Source organism: Tamandua tetradactyla, chromosome 11 (genome assembly GCF_023851605.1).
Source record: "Tamandua tetradactyla isolate mTamTet1 chromosome 11, mTamTet1.pri, whole genome shotgun sequence".
Classification (NCBI taxonomy): domain Eukaryota; kingdom Metazoa; phylum Chordata; class Mammalia; order Pilosa; family Myrmecophagidae; genus Tamandua; species Tamandua tetradactyla.
In genome coordinates, this window is record NC_135337.1 from 31440692 (window position 1) to 31459381 (window position 18690).

Consider the following 18690-nt stretch of genomic DNA (forward strand, 5'->3'; position numbering starts at 1 on the left):
TACCTTAGTGAAGCTCAATACTCAGAAGATAAAGCATTAGGGAATGTGATGTGGTGGTAAAAAAAAAAAGTCTGTTAGGTCTTAATAGCCCTCAAAAGTATTTGAGCTTCTGTGGAAAAAGCTACTTGTCTTTGGTTGTTACAATTTTTGTTAAAAAGTTTTAACATAATAATAGACTTAACTGTTTATATATATTAAGCCTGTACACTGAAGTTCACAACATTATCAAAGCCATCTTCTGTGTTCATTTGGTAGGCATATTCAATAGATATTAAAGATATTAACTGAATGGCAAAAGGTAGAATTACTTAATGATTGGTTAATCTTAAAAGAGAAAATGGGCATTTGTATATATTTGTATATACTTGTAAACATGTAGTGGCAGTATTTTAGGAATCTGACTTTTGACCTGTTAAGACCAATTGTCTTTTTGGCTCCTTGTCAAACACTCATATTCATATTCCTTCTTCAGCCACAAAATAGCATTTTACCTAGTGGTAATACTGTGTGCTAAGAGTGGGATCTAGTTTCATAATATGATTTAGAAAGTAATTAACCATAGCTGTGGTCTTTTTACCACCTGTAATTTTGGGTATAAGATTGAAATCTTTAAAAATAGACTTTTTGAGAGCTAAGAGCATCGTTTTAAGTTTATATAAAATATAAAGTGATAAATAACCATGACTGTTTCTTATAGGAGAACTTATTCAAATCCTGTTTGAATTCAAATGTTATAAGCCTTTTAAAAACTAGAGATATAATTCCTTTACCATAGAATTCATTCTTTTAAAGTGTACTATTCAGTAATGTTTAGTATATTTAAAAGGTTGTGTAACCATCAACACTATCCAATTCTAGAACATTTTCTTTTCACCATCCCCAAAAGGAACTCTGTATTCATTAGCAGACAATCTCTACTCCCCTTTCTCCAGCCCCTGGCAACACTAACCTACTTTCTGACCCTAAGGATTTGCCTGTTCTGGACATTTCATATAAATGGAGTCAAGCAATAGGTGGCCTTTTGTGTCTGATTACCAAGCCATTTTAATGATTCTAATCTTTTCAGAGTATGTTCACTTTAAAAAATACATGTATGTTGCCTCTATGAGGTAGAGAGGCACTTTGTGACGTAGTTGTGTGTCAGATTTATTATGTCTTCATAGGATGATGAAAGAAGTCTACAGGCAAAGGGTAGAAGCTTGGAAAAGCAGAGCTAAAGGAATTAGGACATAATGATACATAAAAAATAATTCAGTCTTCTGGGATTTCTGGAACCATGAATAGTAAACATAAAGTGCAACTGCAATGAAGTACTCCAGTTTTTAAGAATTTAAAATCTGAAGATGGGTTGTTTTTGAACTTTAAGCAGTTTTAGTTTGAATTTCATTTCACCCAGATTAAAAGGATGTCAGAATTGTGCTTCTGGTTATATCAAAGTCTGCAACTGGAAGCCTCTTGCTACAGTGTGCAGAAGTGGTATGATATATATATTTGTATTAATAAATTAAGACAATAATAGGTGTCCTTTTCCTTGCAGCCGTTAACTTGAGTTGGGGCCTTTATATGATGGAAATGTAAGGCATGATTTCTTGAAAGTTGCAAATATATTTGAATTCATGGGTCAGTAGTAGCAAAGTGTAACATTTTTATATACAATTTTGCAGATTAGTTTTTTGTCTTTTAAATATTATGGTGTGTTTTTTGGGATGCGTATTTATGCTGGTTTCACACTTGGGTCTGTAGTTGTGTCTCTAGAAAAGGTCCACAGGATAATAAATCACTGTATTAAGAGCTCTTACTGTTTACCATGACTCCTATAATTTCTTGGCACAGTGAACATTTTGGCCAAATTATTCTTTGATTCCTATTTCGTCTTTTGTGGGATGAACACTTAATGTAGTAAGAGTCATCAACAAAGGCTTTTCCTTGGAAGCAGGTCTAAATGACTTGCCTGATGCTTCCTTTCCTTGGGTCCTATACTTCATCATTTTCTTTTTGGAAGTTGTGTCTCTACCCGCAAAAATGAGATTCTATATATACTATATGATAGTTCCCAAGGAATTAAGTCCTAAAAAGGAGAAGTTAGCAAAATGAAAAGAAAGCAAGAGATAGACTCAAGTTACTAAAACTCTTCTCCCTGTTCAGCATTTGTAATTAAATCTTTGTCTCCTCAAAATTTCCATCTTCAGAGTGTTGAGTGTTGTCCTTAGAATTCCTTTCCCATTTTATCTTCCTCCTGGATGAGGTGGAGAAAGTGATGTAGGTGGGGAGAAAGAGAGAGAGTGCCATGTGTGTGCGGAGGTGAGGAAGAAAGCCTTGGGCAGCCCGAGACGAGGGCAGTTACCTGCTGCCGCAGGTATGAATGGGAATTTTGTTCGTGGGCATGTGTTGGTGTTTTAATTTGTGTGAGTATACATGTGTGTTGCTATATCTAAACCAGGGTAAGCTGAAGATATGTTGATTAAGAAAATAATTTATAGTACTTTACTTATTTACCTATGCCATAAAATTGAAGATCTTCTCGGATCATGTAAAAGCATATCTTGTTTGTTGCCTTTATATTTCCAAACATTTTACCATCAAGAAGCTCTTTTTATGATTTCTTAAAAGTATCTCCCTTAAAAATACTCATTATACCTTAATTTAACAACATATTTTATTAAGAATATTATTTTAAATAGCTATTCAAGTACACACATTGTTTTTCAGTACTGAAGCGATAATAATGCCATGTGAGTATTATTTATATGCATTTTCTCTTTCAGCTGAATTTGTTATATGCATATTTGCTTAGTAGTAAGCATGCTTGATATAGAGGAATATGTAGGCATATTTATAATTGGTTAAATCTTAGAGTTGGGAGGGATCTTAAAGGTTTTTTAGGTCTGTTTGCCTGCATAAAAAGAAACACATCCTGAAGTAAGTCTTGAAATTTGATTCATAAAATTGCTGCTTTAATGTAACCATTAGTAAGAAATGCACTACTCTTTCTTGGCATGCCATTCTATTTTTAACAGCTCTAAGTATTTGAAAATTCTACTGGAATCTCTCTAACTCAACCCATTTATCAAAGTATTGCTCCTTTGGAACTATTTCTTCTTTCATGAAATTACTCTTTGGTGGTTTGAGGACAAATACCAAGTGCTTCATTACATTTTATTTATACAAACACAGTCAGTTTTGGTGAATTATTAGCCTTGTTTTAGGGCTTCCTTATCCCAGTCCCCTAATGGGTATGTTTTAATTCCTAAGCTTTCAGATGTTTTCGACTGCAACTCCCCCAAAAGAATGGATTTTACATGCTAACTCAGTATACATGTTCATATATACATGTAGTACATATTTTGTATATATGGGTATGAATGTATGTATATATAACAAAAATTTATAAAACAGCTTATCCTTACTATCTGTTATTTCTATTTAGATAAAAAAGTATGCTGGTGTTCAGTGCAAGGTGTTAGTGGTGGGGTGGTATATGGTTATCCTGTATTTTATGCATGATTGTTCTGTAAACCCACAACTTCTCTAATAAAGAGGAAAAAAAGAGGAGGGTACCATATGAAGGAATATGAAAACTCAAAAAGAAGAAGGAAAATTCCAGTGTTACTTGCTTGGTTGAGTTAACCACTGTGGTTTGGAAAACACTGCTGTAGTTTATTCTTGTTGGATAACTAAATAAAGTTTCCAAAAGGTGTATCTGAGAGTAGTCATTGCTAAAGCAAGTTTTTACCTTTATCAGTTTAAAGAAGAGAATATTCTGATGGTGGTTATTCAGTAAAATATAACAGTATTATCAAGTCCTTGGTAATGAATACAATAAACTAAAATATATGCAATTTTTACTTTTATCCCTAGGTGGCGACAGACAAGGTTGCAGAAAAGTTGAGTTCTACTCTCTCATGGGTGAAGAACACAGTATCCCATACAGTCAGTCAGATGGCCAGTCAGGTGGCAAGTCCATCTGCTTCATTACACACTACATCCTCGTCTACCACACTATCAACACCAGCCCTTTCTCCATCGTCCCCATCACAGTTGAGTCCAGACGATGTAGAACTCCTGGCTAAACTGGAGGAACAAAATAGGTGAGTGAGGATGCTTTGCTTTTCTCTCTCCAATTATTTATTTAACCCCAATCATACATACCTGTAAGTATGCCACAGTTAAAATGTTAAATATTTATTCATATTAAGGATGTTTATTTTCTTGTTTTGGCTCTTTGTTTATGAAAATTCTTTAACAGAAGTATTCAGGTCTTTTTTTGGAGGTTAATTGTTAACGCAGACAAAAGTTTTCTTCCAGCTCAGATAGATTTAGAGATCTGTTTTCTTAATTTAACAAATTTCCTAAATTCTTTCCAAATTTTAGCAATCTGTTTTTTTTTTAAGGTAAGTAACTAACATATATGTTTTAAACACTAAAGAGTACCCTTTGGTTAAGATATAAAACAATTTGATCTAGGATGGCTATCTGACTAGTGGTTTGGAGTGGAAAATCTGTTGTAAGTTTATACATGAAAGGCAGAGTATCCTTTTCTCATAAAGGGAATGAAATGGAATAGTTGATTATACTGCTAGAAATGTGAATTCTGTATCTTTTGTGCCCCTTTCCTCTGCTATTGGCAGAGCTGTTTAGGCCATCAGCTACAAAAAAATATATGGGAAGAGCACCGCTTTGTGCTCAAAAAAGATATTTAATGTGGCTGGTTTCAAGAGTAATAAGAGGTTTTTAAAAAACAGTTTTATTGATGTTTAACTGACATAATAAATGGCACATATTTAAAGTGTACAATTGATGAGGATTGACATAGGTACATGTGTGTGAAATTATCACCAAAATCGAGAAAATGAGCATATTCCCCTCCATAGCCTCTCCTATCCCCAGGCAACCAATAATCTGCTTTCAGTCACTAGACTAGTTTGCATTTTCTAGAATTTTATATTAATGGAATCATACAGTTTTTACTTTTTTTGTATGAATTCTTTTCACTTAGCCTAATTATTTGAGATTTATCCATGTTGTAGCACTTATCAATTATTCATATATTTTTATTGCCCAGTAGTATTCCATTGTATGGACATTCCATAGTTTATCCATTCACCCGATTGCTATAGAATGTTAGGAACATTTGTGTAAAAGTCTTTGTATGGACATTCATTTCTTTTGTGCAAAAATCTAACGATTGAATGGGTGGATCGTATGGTAGGTTTAACAGCCAAACTGTTTTCCAAAGGCATTGTACTTTTTTATATTCCTACCAGCAGTGAATGAAATTTCCAGTTCCTCTGTATCCTCACCAACACTTGTGATGGTGAGTCTTTTTAATTTTAGCCATTGTAATAGGCAGAGATATCTCATTTGTTTATATTTGCATTTTTCTGATGGTGTGATCTGGTGATTGTTTTTTAATTGAGATATAATCATCCAAAAGTGCAATTAGTTATTCACGTTATCATCATATAGCTGTGCATTCATCATTCCAGTTGAACATTTTCATTACTCCAAAAACAATAAACAATAAAAATAAGAATAAAAATAAAAGAAGAACACCCAAAATATCCCATGCCCTCATCCCCCCTACTGCTTATTAATTTATTTTTGTCTGTTGTTTTCCTTACTCATTTGTCCATACACTGGATAAAGGGAGTGTCAGTCACAGGGTTTTCACATGTACATGTGTACACCTTAAAATCTTTATAGTTATTTAGTCATATACATGAATGAAGGCTGTTGGATTATAGTTCAGCAGTTTCAGGTACTTCCCTCTAGCTACTCCAAACACCAAAAACTAAAAAGGAAACCTATATACTGCATAAGAATAGCTTCCAAAAAGACCTCTCGACTCTATTTGAAATCTCTCAGCCACTGAAACTTTATTTTGTTTCATTTATCCTCTTTCTTTTGGTTAAGAAGGATTTCTCATTCCCATGAAGCCAGGTCCGTACTCTTCCCTGGGATTCATGTCCTACATTGCCAGGGAGAGTTATACCCCTGGGAGTCATGTCCCATGTAGTAGGGAGGGCAGTGAGTTCACCTGCCGAGTTGGCTTGGAGAGAGAAGCCACAACTGAGCAACAAAAGAGGGGGTCTGGAGGTGACTCTTAGGCATAATTATAAGTAGGCTTTAACTTCTCTTTAAGAATAAGTTTCATAAGGGTAAGCCCCAAGATCAATGGCCTGTCCCATCAAATTGACAGTTCCCAATGCTTGTGAGACTATAAGGTTTTCCCCAGGTGGGGAAGTTTAATATTTCCACCTTTTCCCCATCCCTCAGGGGGACTTTGCAAATACTTTCTAATCTTCTGCCTAGCTTACTCTGTGGTGTATCGGGCCATCACACCAACCTGTACAAACCAGCAAGATCTCACTCCCTATTAATGGTTCCATGTAATTATGGTGTTTGAATGAGCTGGCTATACAAGTGTTCTACTGAAGATATAAATTTTGTGCCAAATAAACATCCCTTCCTTTGGTCTCACATAGAAGTTGAAATTTTAAAATGCAGTCCTATCCAGATCTGCTTTATTCATATCTTTCATTGATGTCTGATCACTTTTTCAGTGTTTTTAACAGTTGCTGTATGGGATAATGCTGACTTTTATAGCTGCAGAACTCTAGCTCTGTGTCTCAGGGGTCACACAAATACCCAAAGTTCCATGGAGTGATCAGATTATACACAAAGAGTTCAGCATCTCAGAATTTAGAAAGAACAGTTATAACTCTGGAATAGATGTGACTGCTGTAAGAGCTTAAAAGCTAGGAATTTTACAAAAGGCCTTCACCTGATAATCTATGCTCTTAAATTAAATTCTCAGAGTGTGCACATTAAAGTTAGTCCATATTAGTAAGGCATTATTGTATTTGTCTTTTTGGTTCAGATTTACTTCACTTAATTTATGTCCTAAAGGTTCTTTCATCTAGTTGCGTGCTTCATGACTTCATTTCTTCTTGCAGCTGCTCGGTAGTCCATTGTATGTATACACCAAAGTTTCCCCCTTCCATTTCTCAGTCTGCGTACCCTTAGTTCATCTCCATCCATTTCAGTTCTTGAATACTGCCACCATTAACACCAGTGTCCATTCATGTCCCCTTTGAACATCTTTTTGTGTGCTTATTTGTCATCTGTATGTCTTCTTTGAATTAGTGTCTGTTCAAATCCTTTGCCCATTTTTAAGAATTGAGTTTAATTTCTTATTATTGATGTTTTAGGTTTGGGAAACAGTCCTTAATCTGTTTTATGATTTATAAGTATTTTTTTCCCATTCAATGGCTTATCATTCTCTTGATAATCAATCCTTTTTCTACTATGGAATTTATTATGGAAATTGTAGCTTTACAGAAAAATCATAAAATGCAGGGTTCCCATATACCACCTGTTCTAGTTTGCTAGCTGCTGGAATGCAATATACCAGCGACAGAATGGCTTCTTAAAAGCTAGTTTACAGTTTTAAGGCCGAGAAAATGTCCCAATTAAAACAAGTCTATAGAAATGTCCAATCTAAGGAATCCAGGGAAAGATACCTTGGTTCAAGAAGGCCGATGAAGTTCAGAGTTTCTCTCTAAAGTGAGAAGGCACATGGTGAACACAGTCAGGGTTTCTCTCTCAGCTGGAAGGGCACATGGCAAGCACGGCACATGGCAAGCACGGCGTCTTCTACTAGCTTTTCCTCCTGGCTTCCTGTTTCATGAAGCTCCCCGGGAGACGTTTTCCTTCTTAATCTCCAAAGCGCTGGCTAGTGGACTCTGCTTGGTGGTGCTGCAGCATTCTCTGCTGTCTCTGAATCTCTCTCATTTTCCAAAATGTTTCCTCTTTTATAGGATTTCAGAAACTAATCAAGACCCACCCAAATGGGTGGAGACATGCCTCTCCCTAATCCAGTCTAATAACCACTCTTGATTAAATCATATCTCCAGGGAGATGACCTAATTACAGTTTCAAGCACCCAGTGCTGAAACGACTGCCTTCACAAAATGAGATTACGATTAAAACATGACTTTTCTATGGTGCATACATCATTTCAAACCAGCATACCACCCTTTTACTAGCACCTTGCGTTGGTGTTACATTTGTTACAATTGATAAAATACACTTTTTTTTAAAGCTACTGTATTCACACACCATATTATTCATCCAATGTGTACAATCACTGGCTCTCAGGACAATCACAGAATTGTGCTTTCATCACCACAATCAATTTTAGAACATTCTCATTGCTATAAAAAGCAAAACCCCATACCCTTTCTCCCTATTATTGACACTTTGCATTGGTCTAATACCTTTGTTATAACTTTTGGAAGAAAATTATATTACAATTAACTATAGTCCATAGTTTGCATTAGATGTATTTTTTTCCCAAATACCATCTTGCTTAAGTGTGCTATGTTTGTTACAATTGATAAAAGCGTATTTTTATAATTGTAGTGTTCCCTATAGCCCATGGTTTAATTTGAGGTTTGCTGTTTCTGTTGTGTAGTTCCATGTAGTTTTTTGTTTGTTTGTTTGTTTGTTTTGCATGGACAGGCACTGGGAATCAAACCCAGGTCTCCAGCATGGCAGGCAGGAACTCTGCCTGTTAAGCCATCATGGCCCGCCCTCTATGGACTTTAAAAAAAAAAAAATTTAGTAACATACACACAACCTAAAATTTTCCCTTTTAACTACATTCAAATATATAATTCAGTGCTGTTATTTATGATCAGAATGTTGTAGTATCATTACCACCATCCATCACCAAAACCTTCCGTTGTCCTAAAAAGAAATTCTGTACATTTAAGCCATAACTCCCTACTGTAAAGATCCCCCACCTGATCCCCTGGTGACCTATATTCTAGATTCTGACTCTGTGAGTTTGCTTATTCTAATTATTTCATATCAATGAGATCACACAATACAGGCATATCAGATATATTGTAGGGTCAGTTCCAGAGTATCACAATAAAATGAATATTGCAATAAAGTGAGTTGCATACATTTTTTAGTTTTCTAGTTTGCATATAAAAGTTATGTTTATACCATACTATAGTCTATTAAGTGTATAATAGCATTATGTCTTTAAAAAATGTACCTATCATAATTAAACATTTTATTGCTAAAAATACTAACCATTATCTGAGCCTTCAGCCAATTGTAATCTTTTTTCTGGAGGATGGTGTTGGTTTGAAGTTGATGGCTGATAACTGATCAGATGGGTGGTTGCTAAAGGGAGGGGTGGCTGTGGCAATTTCTTAAAATAACAATGACGTTTGCTATATTAACTGACCCTTCCTTTTGTGAAAGATTTCTCTGTAGCATGCAATTCTGTTTTACCCACAGTAGAACTTCTTTCAGAATTAGATTGCATCTTCTCAAACCCTGCCACCACTTTATCAACTAAGTTGATATAGTACTCTAAATCCTTTGTTGTAATTTTAGCAGTATTCACCACATCATTACCAGGAGTGGATTCCATTTCAAGAAACCACTTTCATTGCTCTTCATAAGAAGAACCTCTGCGTCTTTGTTCAAGATTTATCATGAGATTGCAACAGTTCAGTCACATCTTCAGGCTCCCCTTCTAATTGTAGATCTCTTGCTATTCCTACCACATATGCAGTTACTTCCTCCGCTGAAGTCTTGAACCCCTCAAAATCATCTATGAGGATTGGAGTCAACTTCCACACTCCTGTTAATGTTGATATTTTGACCTCCTCCCATGAATTACAAATGTTTTTCATGGCCCCTGGAATGGTTAACCTTTTCCAGGAGGTTTACAATTCACTTTGCCTAGATCCACGAGAGGAATCACAATCTATGGCAGCTATAGTATGTAATGTATTTCTTAAATAATAAGACTTCGAAAGTCAAAATGACTCCTTGATTCATGGATTGCAGAATGGATGTTGTCTTAGTAGGCAAAAAAATCAACATTAATTCTCACTGGACATCAGAGCTCTTGGGTAACCAGGTACATTGTCAATGAGCAGTAATATTTTGAAAGGAATCTTTTCTTCTGATCAGTAGGTCTCAGCAGTTGACTTAAAATATTTAATAAACCATGTTGTAAATAGATGTGCTGTCATCCAGGCTTTTTTGTTCCATTTGTAGAGTACAGGCAAAGTGTATTTAGCATAATTCTTAATGACCCTGGGATTTTCTGAATGGTAAATGAGCATTGATTTCAACCTAGTCACCAGCTGCATTAGTTCCTAACAAGAGAGTCAGCCTGTTCTTTGAAGCTTTGAAGGTATTGGCTTATCCTTTCTAGCTAAGAAACGTCTTAGATGGCAACTTCTTCCAGTAGAAGTTTTTTTTGTCTACATTGAAAATCTGTTTTTTGGTGTTGCCACTTTTATCTGTGATCTTAGTGAGATTTTCTGGATAACTTGCTGTAGCTTCTACATTAGCACTTGCTGTTTCATCTTGCACCTTTATGTTATGAGGGCAGCTTTCCTTAAGCCTCATGAACCAACCTCTGCTACTTTTCTTCTGCAGTTTCCTCACCTCTCTCAGCCTTCAGAGAATTGGAGAGAGTTAGGGCCTTGCTTTGGTTTTTGCTTTGGCTTAAGGGAATATTGTGGCTAGTTTGATCTATCCAGACCATTAAAACTTTCTCCATATCAGCAGTAAGTCTTTTTTTTTTTTGCTTTTATATCATTCCTGTATTCACTGGAGTAGCACTTTTCATTTCCTTCAAGAACTTTTCCTTTGCATTCACAACTTGGTTAACTGTTTGGTGTGAGAGTCCTAGCTTTTGGCTTTTGACATGCGTTTTTCATTAAGCTTAATTATTTCTAGTTTTTGATTTAAAATGAGAGACTTGCAATGTTTCCTTTCACTTGAACACTTAGAGGTCATTGTTGGGTTATTAATTGTCCTAATTTCAATGTCATTGTCTTTCAGGGAATAGGGAAGCGAGGAGAGGGAGAGAGAGCTTGGGAATGGCCATTCAGTGTAGCAGTCAGAACACACAATATTTATTAAGTTTGCTGTCTTACATGGACATCGTTCCTGGTGCTCCAAAACACTTACAATAGTAATTTCAAAAGATAACCTATCACAAATCACCATAGCAGATATAATAATAATGAAAAAGTTTGAAATATAATGAGAATTACCAAAATGTGATGCAGTCATGAAATAAGCACATGCTGTTGGAAAAAATGCTGCTAATAAGACTTGCTTGATGTAGGATTGCCACACATTCTTCAATTTGTAGAAATTATGATATCTGTGAAGTGTAATATAGTGAAATGCAATCAACAGAGGTATATTTGTCTGTATTTGTACATTTGTGTCTGTCTTATTTCACTCAACATGATGTCTTAAGGTTCATCCATGTTGTCACATGTATCAGAATTTAACTCCTTTTAATGGCTAAACAATATTCTACTGCATAAATTTACCTTATTTAGGTTATCCATTCATCAGTTGATGGAGATTTGGATTGCTTCTGTCTTTTGGCAATTGTGAATAATGCTGCTATCAACATGAGTATGCAAATATATGGTCAAGTCTCAGCTATCAATTCGTTTGTGTACACACCGAGAAGTGAGATTGCCAGGTCATATGATAATTCTACACTTAACTTTATGAATCTTTCACAGTGGCTGTACCATTTTATATTTCCACCAGCAATGAATAAGTTTTCCTATTTCTCCTCATTGTTTCTAACACTTGTTATTTTCCATTAGTGATGGGTATGAAATAGTATCTCATTGTGATTTTGATTTGTTTGTATTTCCCTGATGGCTAATGATGTTGACCATCTTTTCATGTGCTTTTGGCCATTTGTATATCTTCTTTGGAGTAGTGTCTATTCGAATATTTGCCCATTAAACTTTTTTGTTGTCTTTTTGTTGTTGAGTTAGAGAATTTCTTTATATATTATAGATTTAAACCCTTATCGAATATATAGTTCCCAAATATTTTCTCCCAATGTCTAGGTTGTTTTACTTTCATGATAAAGTTCTTTGAGGAGCAGAACTTTTTAATTTTGATGAGATCCCATTTGTCTATTTTTTCTTTTGTTGCTTGTGCTTTGGGTATAAAGTCTTAAGAAACCATTGCCTGGTCCTTCCTAGTTTTTGTCTAGGAATTTTATAGTTCTTACTCTTAGATTTAGGTCTGTGATCCATTTTGAGTTGAGTTTTGTATATGGTGTGAAGTAGGGGGCTGTGCCGCTTTGAAAGGATTATGTACCCTTGAAAAGCCATGTTTTAATCCTGATCCATCTTGTGGGAGCAGCCATTTCTTTTAATCCCTATTTCATACTGTAGGTTGCAAACTTGATTAGCTTATCTCCACAGAGATGTGACACACCCACTTGTGGATATTAATCTTTGATCAGAGGGAGATGTGACTCCATTCATTCTAGGTGGGTCTTGATTCGTTTACTAGAATCCTTTAAAAGACGAAATATTTTCGAGAAAACTGGAGAACCACGAGAGCCCAAGCAGCCAGAGACCTTTGGAGATGAAGAAGGAAAACACCCCCAGGGGAGCTTCATGAAACAGCAAACCTGGTGAGAAAGCTAGCAGAGGTCACTAGATTCTCCATGGTCCTTTCTAGTTGAGAGAGAAACCCTGAACTTCATTGGCCTTTCTTGAGTGAAGGTAACATCTTGTTGGTGCCTTGATTTGTACATTTTTATAGATTTGCTTTAATTTGGACGTTTTCATGGCCTTAAAACTATAAACTTGCAACTTAGTAAATTCCCCCATATAAAAGCCACTCTGTTTCTGTTATATCACATTTTGTCAGCTTGCAAACTAGAACAGGGGCCATCTTCATTCCTTTGCAAATAGAGATCCATTTTTTCCCAGTACCATTTGTTGACAAGACTATTGTTTTTCCATTCGTGTGCTCTTTGCCCCCCTTTAAAAAATCAGTCGGCCATAAATATGGCAGTTGATTTCTGAGCTCTCAGAAATTTGATTTCATTGGTCTATATGTATTTGCTTTGTGCCACTGCCATGGTTTTTTTTTACTTCTCACATTTTATTTACATTTAAGACTAACTTTAATTTCACAATCGCATATCTATACACCTATTTCCTTTTAGTTGGTTTCACTTAAACTTAAATGCATGGTTTGTTAAACAAAGACTATAAATATTTACCATGTCTGTTACAAGTAACACACAGGGAACGGCTTTTAACAGAAACTCATTGACACTCCCAACTTTTTAAATTATAAATACAGTATCAAAACAATCCTGAACATATTTTTGATACTACTAGTAGTCAGCACCTACAATGCTTCAAAAATTAACATAATTTGCGACAGTATTCATTGTACCTGCTACTTTAGACAATTTTAACTGCAGCTCTTGCACTAAGCATGTGGATAAAGTATGCCATTTATGTTTTTCCTTCTTAAAATTAGTTTTCAGACACACACATTTCTTTCTTGCCATGATTTCATCTTGTAAACCTGAATTCTACTTTGAGTACTCCACATTCATGCTTAAATGACAGTGCCTTGATAAAAGAAGAAAATAATTGTACTGCATTTTCCCTCCTGCTACCTGAAAACATAATGGGTGTACACATATTAAATATATTCTCACAAATGTCCAGGTGATGTTTACCAGCTGGAATACTTTTACTTAATGTATGGGTATTCTGCATTTTGATACTTAATCAAAACATTAGCATGAGTAGAAGGTTGTTGATTTAAGACAACTTTGAGATCAACTAAAACTAATTGTTTTATGTTTGTCCTTCGGGTGGCTGTGGAAGCTTCATACTTTCTTTGGACATCATTAGACATCTTAGCACTTGTAATACAACTTTAATGCTATATGAATTTTACCATTTTGCTAACACTGGTATGCTCCGTGCATCCACCATTCCGCTGGAATTATTTATTCCATTCATATTAATTTTTGTTACAAATCTAACTGATGGAGAAGCTTCTGGGTATTTAGGTTCACATTCTGCTTTCAGGCTTTATCTTCTGATTTTGTAATTTGTCTGTGGAGACTGTCCTCTTTTCCTACAGCCCCTGCCAAGGTTTGTTTTCTTTTTTTTAAGTGTTTAGCAAATATTTTATTTCTCAGATCTAAAACAAATATTTCCAACAAAAGCAAAAAAATATTTGGAAAACACTAATTTCTGTTATTTGGAAGAAACTGAGATTTATATTGGAGCAAAACACCCTGATAAATGCCAATTACCTGAAGTTGACATATAATTAAAAAATTGCTAGTAGTTTATATAATATGACAAAGATACTCAACCACTACCTGAATATAGGAAATTGGCTAGTTTCAAAGTTCTATCAGAGGAAAAAACCTTTTTGTTTTTCTTGGTGTCCCATATGTTAGTCTCTAATCTCTTGAAATGGAATAATTTTGTTTTCTGTTAAAAGATGTTTTCTCAATTATAAGAGATACAGTCATTTTTTAAGTAGATAATTTTTTGATGTTAATATAATGGAGGAATCTAGGAAAAGACCTGGGGATAATAAGCAAGAGTTGCTCATAAATGAAATCAATAGCATTTCCATTATGAAAAGGAGAGAGTAAATACTTCATTCATCTCCAAAATAAATAGATGGAAATTGGCCTGTGAATAAAGGGAGTTTAGTAACCACTAGTCTCTCTTCTTCTTCATGGAGAAGAGATTTTCTTTAGAAATACTAGAATGAATCAGAAATCTTTGTATGAATTAAAGCAGGTGCTGGCATAGATTTATAGAAACATTTTACCTGTAACCTATGATCATTCTGGCTTCACGGGCCTGTGATCTGCAGAGTTAATAGGGATTTGTCCTTCATTTAATGCTCTGATTTTTGCTATCTTAAAATTCTTAAAAATGTGTGAGTAAGGGACCCCGATTTTCATCATGCGGTGGGCCCTGCAAGCTATGTAGCTGATCCTGTTTCTAGTGCTGCCAACCTGTTAAGCAAACTCTAAGTGGAAATTCCAAACAATCATCACACACTCTGAGTATTCAAACCATTCCTGACTTTCCACTTTCAGCACAGGTTTTGCCTTCTGCTTCATAGATACTGACCGTCATCAGTGTGAATCACCTCGCTCCTGTCTTAGTTTTCCAGGGCTGTTATGATAAATACCACACAGTGGGTTAGTATTTGGCAACCCGATGTCCAGAATCAAGGTATCTTGTTTCATTTGGTGCTGGCTTGCCATAGTCCTTTAGGTTTCTTGGCTTGCATCTTCCTGCCGTGGTTTTTTGACACAGCAACTTTGTAATAAATATCGAGATTGGAAGTCTGAGTCCTCCTACTTCATTCTTCTTTTTCAGGATGGTTCCAACTATTTGGGTCCCTTACCCTTCCTTATAAATTGGATCATTGGCTTTTCTATTTTATCAAAGAAGGTTGTTGGAATGTTAGTTGGGATTGCATTGACTGTGCAGATTGCTTTGGGTAGAGTTGACCTCTTTGCAATATTTAGTGTTTCAGTCCATAAACACGGAATGTCCTTCCATTTATTTAGGAAGGACATTTATTTGATTTGATTTCTTTTAGCAATATTTTGTAGTTTTCTGTGACAAGTCTGTGGTAGTTACTTGGCCAGGTGAATGCACCTAGTTCTGTTGTTGTGAATACAACAATACATCCAATCATTGTGAATACAATGGTACATGAACCTCATCTGTTGCTGATTACATCTGCGGTCAGCTAGGAGGTATGCCTGCTGCAATGAATGACGTTTGGTTTAATTGGCTCATGCTTAAATGAGAGAACTCAATGTAGCACAGCCCAAGCAGCTCAGCATACCTCATTTCAGCACTCGCAGCTCAGCCCAGGCCTTTGGGGATGCAGAAAGGAATCACCCTGGGGAAAGTTATTGGAACCCAGAGGCCTGGAGAGAAGGCCAGCAGAGACCATCCTGTGCCTTCCCACGTAAGAAAGAACCTCAGTTGAAAGTAAGCTGCCTTTCCTCTGAAGAACTAATGAAATAAATCCCCTTTTATTAAAAGCCAATCCATCTCTGGTATGTGCATTCTGGCAGCTAGCAAACTAGAACAAAGCCTTTTATATCATTGGTTAGATTTATTCTTAAATATTTGATTGAGAATGGAATTTTGTTCTTGATTTCTTCTTCTGATTGTTCATTGCTTGTAGAGAGAAACTACCGATTTTTGAGTGTTACATTTTATACCCCACTGCTTTGCTGAATTCCTTTATTAGCAGTTATTAACTTATTAATAGTAATTATTAGCTTATTATTAGCTTTGTTGTGGATTTTTGGTTTTAAGTATATCAAATCATGCCATTTGTAATAGGGAATGTTTTACTTCTTCCTTTCCAATTCATTAGCTTTTTATTTCCTTTTCTTTCCTAATTGCTCTGGCTAGAATTTCCAAGGTAATGTTGAATTACAGTGGTGGCAGTGGGAATCCTTGTCTTATTCCTGATCTCAGAGGGAAAGGTCTCAATCTTTCACCATTGAATATGATGTTAGCTGTGGCTTTTTCATATGTGCTTTTTAAAATGTTGAGTGAGTTTCCTTCCATTCCTAGTTTTCTCAAGTGTCTTTTTTTTTCAAGGGGTGCTGGACTTTTTCAGATGCTTTTTCTGCAACAATTTACGTGATGTGTTTTTCCCTTCATTCTGGTATATTGCATTAATTGATGTTGTTGTATTGAACCAACCTTGTATTTCTAGAATAAATCACACTTGATCATATTGTGTAATTCTTTTACAGTTCTGTTATGTCAGGTTTGCTTGTATTTTGTGGAGTATTTTGGCATCTATATTCATAAAAAATATTGGTCTGTACTTTTCTTTTTTTGTGGTATCTTTATTTGCCATTGGCTAGAAGGTAATGTTGACTTCAAAGAATGAATTAGGGAGTGTTCCCTCTCTCTTTTTTTCTTTGCCAGTCTAGCAAAAGGTTTGTCAGTATTTTTGAAGGATCAACTTTTGGTTTTGTTGATACTCTGTATTTTTAAAAATGATCTATTTCATTTGTCTTTGCTCTAATCCTTGTTATTTTTCTGCTTGCTTTGTGTTTAGTTTGTTCTCTTTTTGTAGTTTCACTATTTGAGGTTAGGTCTCTGATTTGAAATTTATCTTTTCTTTTTCCTTTTTGTTTTTTGAGCTTTTTTTTAAAGCTTTTTTTTATTGTATAATATAACATATATGCAAAGCAAAGAGATAAAAAAGCAATAGTTTTCAAAGCACTCTTCAACAAGTAGTTATAGGACAGATCCCAGAGTTTGTCATGGGCTACCATACGATCCTCTCAGATTTTTCCTTCCAGCTACTCCAGAATATAGGAGGCTAGAAGGCGTAAATACTTTTTTATCACCACAATAGACTTTTTTCCTTTTTTGGTGAAGATAACATATATACAAAAAAGCTATAAATTTCAACACTGAACACTACAGTTAGTTGTGGAACATATTTCAGAGTTTGACATGGGTTACAATTCCACAATTTTAGGTTTTTGCTTGTAGCTGCTCTAAGGTACTGGGGACTAAAAGAAATATCAATTTAATGATTTTGCATTCATATTCAATTGTTAAATCCTAGCTTCACTGTATAACTCTACCATCACCTTTGATCTTTCCATCCCTCTCTTTAGGGATGTTTGGGCTATGGCCATTCTAAACCTTTCATATTGGAAGGGGCTGTCACTAATATGGGGTAGGGACTTGGAGCTATTTGATGTCCTGGAGAGGCTGAGCCCTCTTGGTTTCAGGACTTATCTGGACTAGGAACAAATCTGGAGGTTGTAGGTTTCTGGAAAGTTATTCTAGTGCATGGAACTCTTGTGGAATCTTATACATTATCCTAAATGTTCTTTAGTATTGACCGGAATGGTCCTGGTTAGGGTTTGGCAGGTTATGATAGGTAGCAAGGTCTAACTGAAGCCTGCCTAAGGGGAACCTCCAGAGTAGTCTCTCAACTCTATTTGAACTCTCTTTACCACTGATACTTTATTATTTACACTTCTTTTCCCCCATTTGGTCAGGTTGGAATTGTTGATCCCTCAGTGTCAGGGCCGGATTCATCTCTGGGAGTCATCTCTCACATCGCCAGGGAGACCTTCACACCTGGAATTCATATCCCATTTAGCGGGGAGGACAATGATTTCACTTGCAGAACTGGGCTTGGAGAGAGTGAGGCCACATCTGAGCAGCAAAAGAGGTCCTCTAGAAGTAACTCTTAGGCATACCTGTAGGTAAGCTAAGCTTCTCTGCTACCTTGGAGAGTGATCCATGTGGACTAGAGAAGAATGTGTGTTCTGCTGCTGTGGAGTGAACTGTTCTACATATACCTGTAAGACTTAGTTGGTGTAGATATAGTTGAAGTCCATCTGTCAATATTTGTTTCATTTATTTTTTGGCTCTGTATTAGGTGCGTATGTATTTATAATTGTTATATCTCCTTTTTTCCCCCCTCCATTTGTAATTGACTCCTTTATAAATACATAATGACCTTTTTTGTCCCTCATAATGGTTTTGATCTAAAGTTTTTTTAATCTGATATTAGTGTAATTACTCTTGCTCTATTTTTGTTACTACTTGCATGGTATATTTTTCCCATCCCTTCACTTTCCACCTACTTATGTCTTTGAATTTAAGATGACTCTCTTTAGAAACAACATGTGGTTGGATATGCTTTTTCATCCATTCTGCCCATCTCTGCCTTTTGACTGGAGAGTTTAATCCATTTACATTTAATGTAACTACTGGTAATGTAAGACTTTCTTCTGCCTTTTTTGCTGTT

General features: G+C 35.6%; 1 protein-coding gene across 8 annotated transcripts in view; it reads left to right on the forward strand.

Annotated features, from left to right (window-relative positions):
• EVI5 (ecotropic viral integration site 5) overlaps nt 1-18690 on the forward strand; it is a 307393-nt gene that overhangs the window by 49622 nt on the left and 239081 nt on the right. For 2 of the 8 annotated variants that reach the window (XM_077120261.1, XM_077120265.1), the window contains exons 1-2: nt 1091-1476; nt 3859-4088. In XM_077120261.1, the coding sequence (XP_076976376.1) occupies nt 3940-4088 (149 nt within the window). In that variant the 5' untranslated portion in view covers nt 1091-1476; nt 3859-3939. Of the gene's footprint in view, nt 1-1083; nt 1477-2245; nt 2357-3858; nt 4089-18690 lie in introns of those variants that run through there. The other 6 variants (XM_077120262.1, XM_077120264.1, XM_077120263.1 and 3 more) reach the window with 5 other exon arrangements.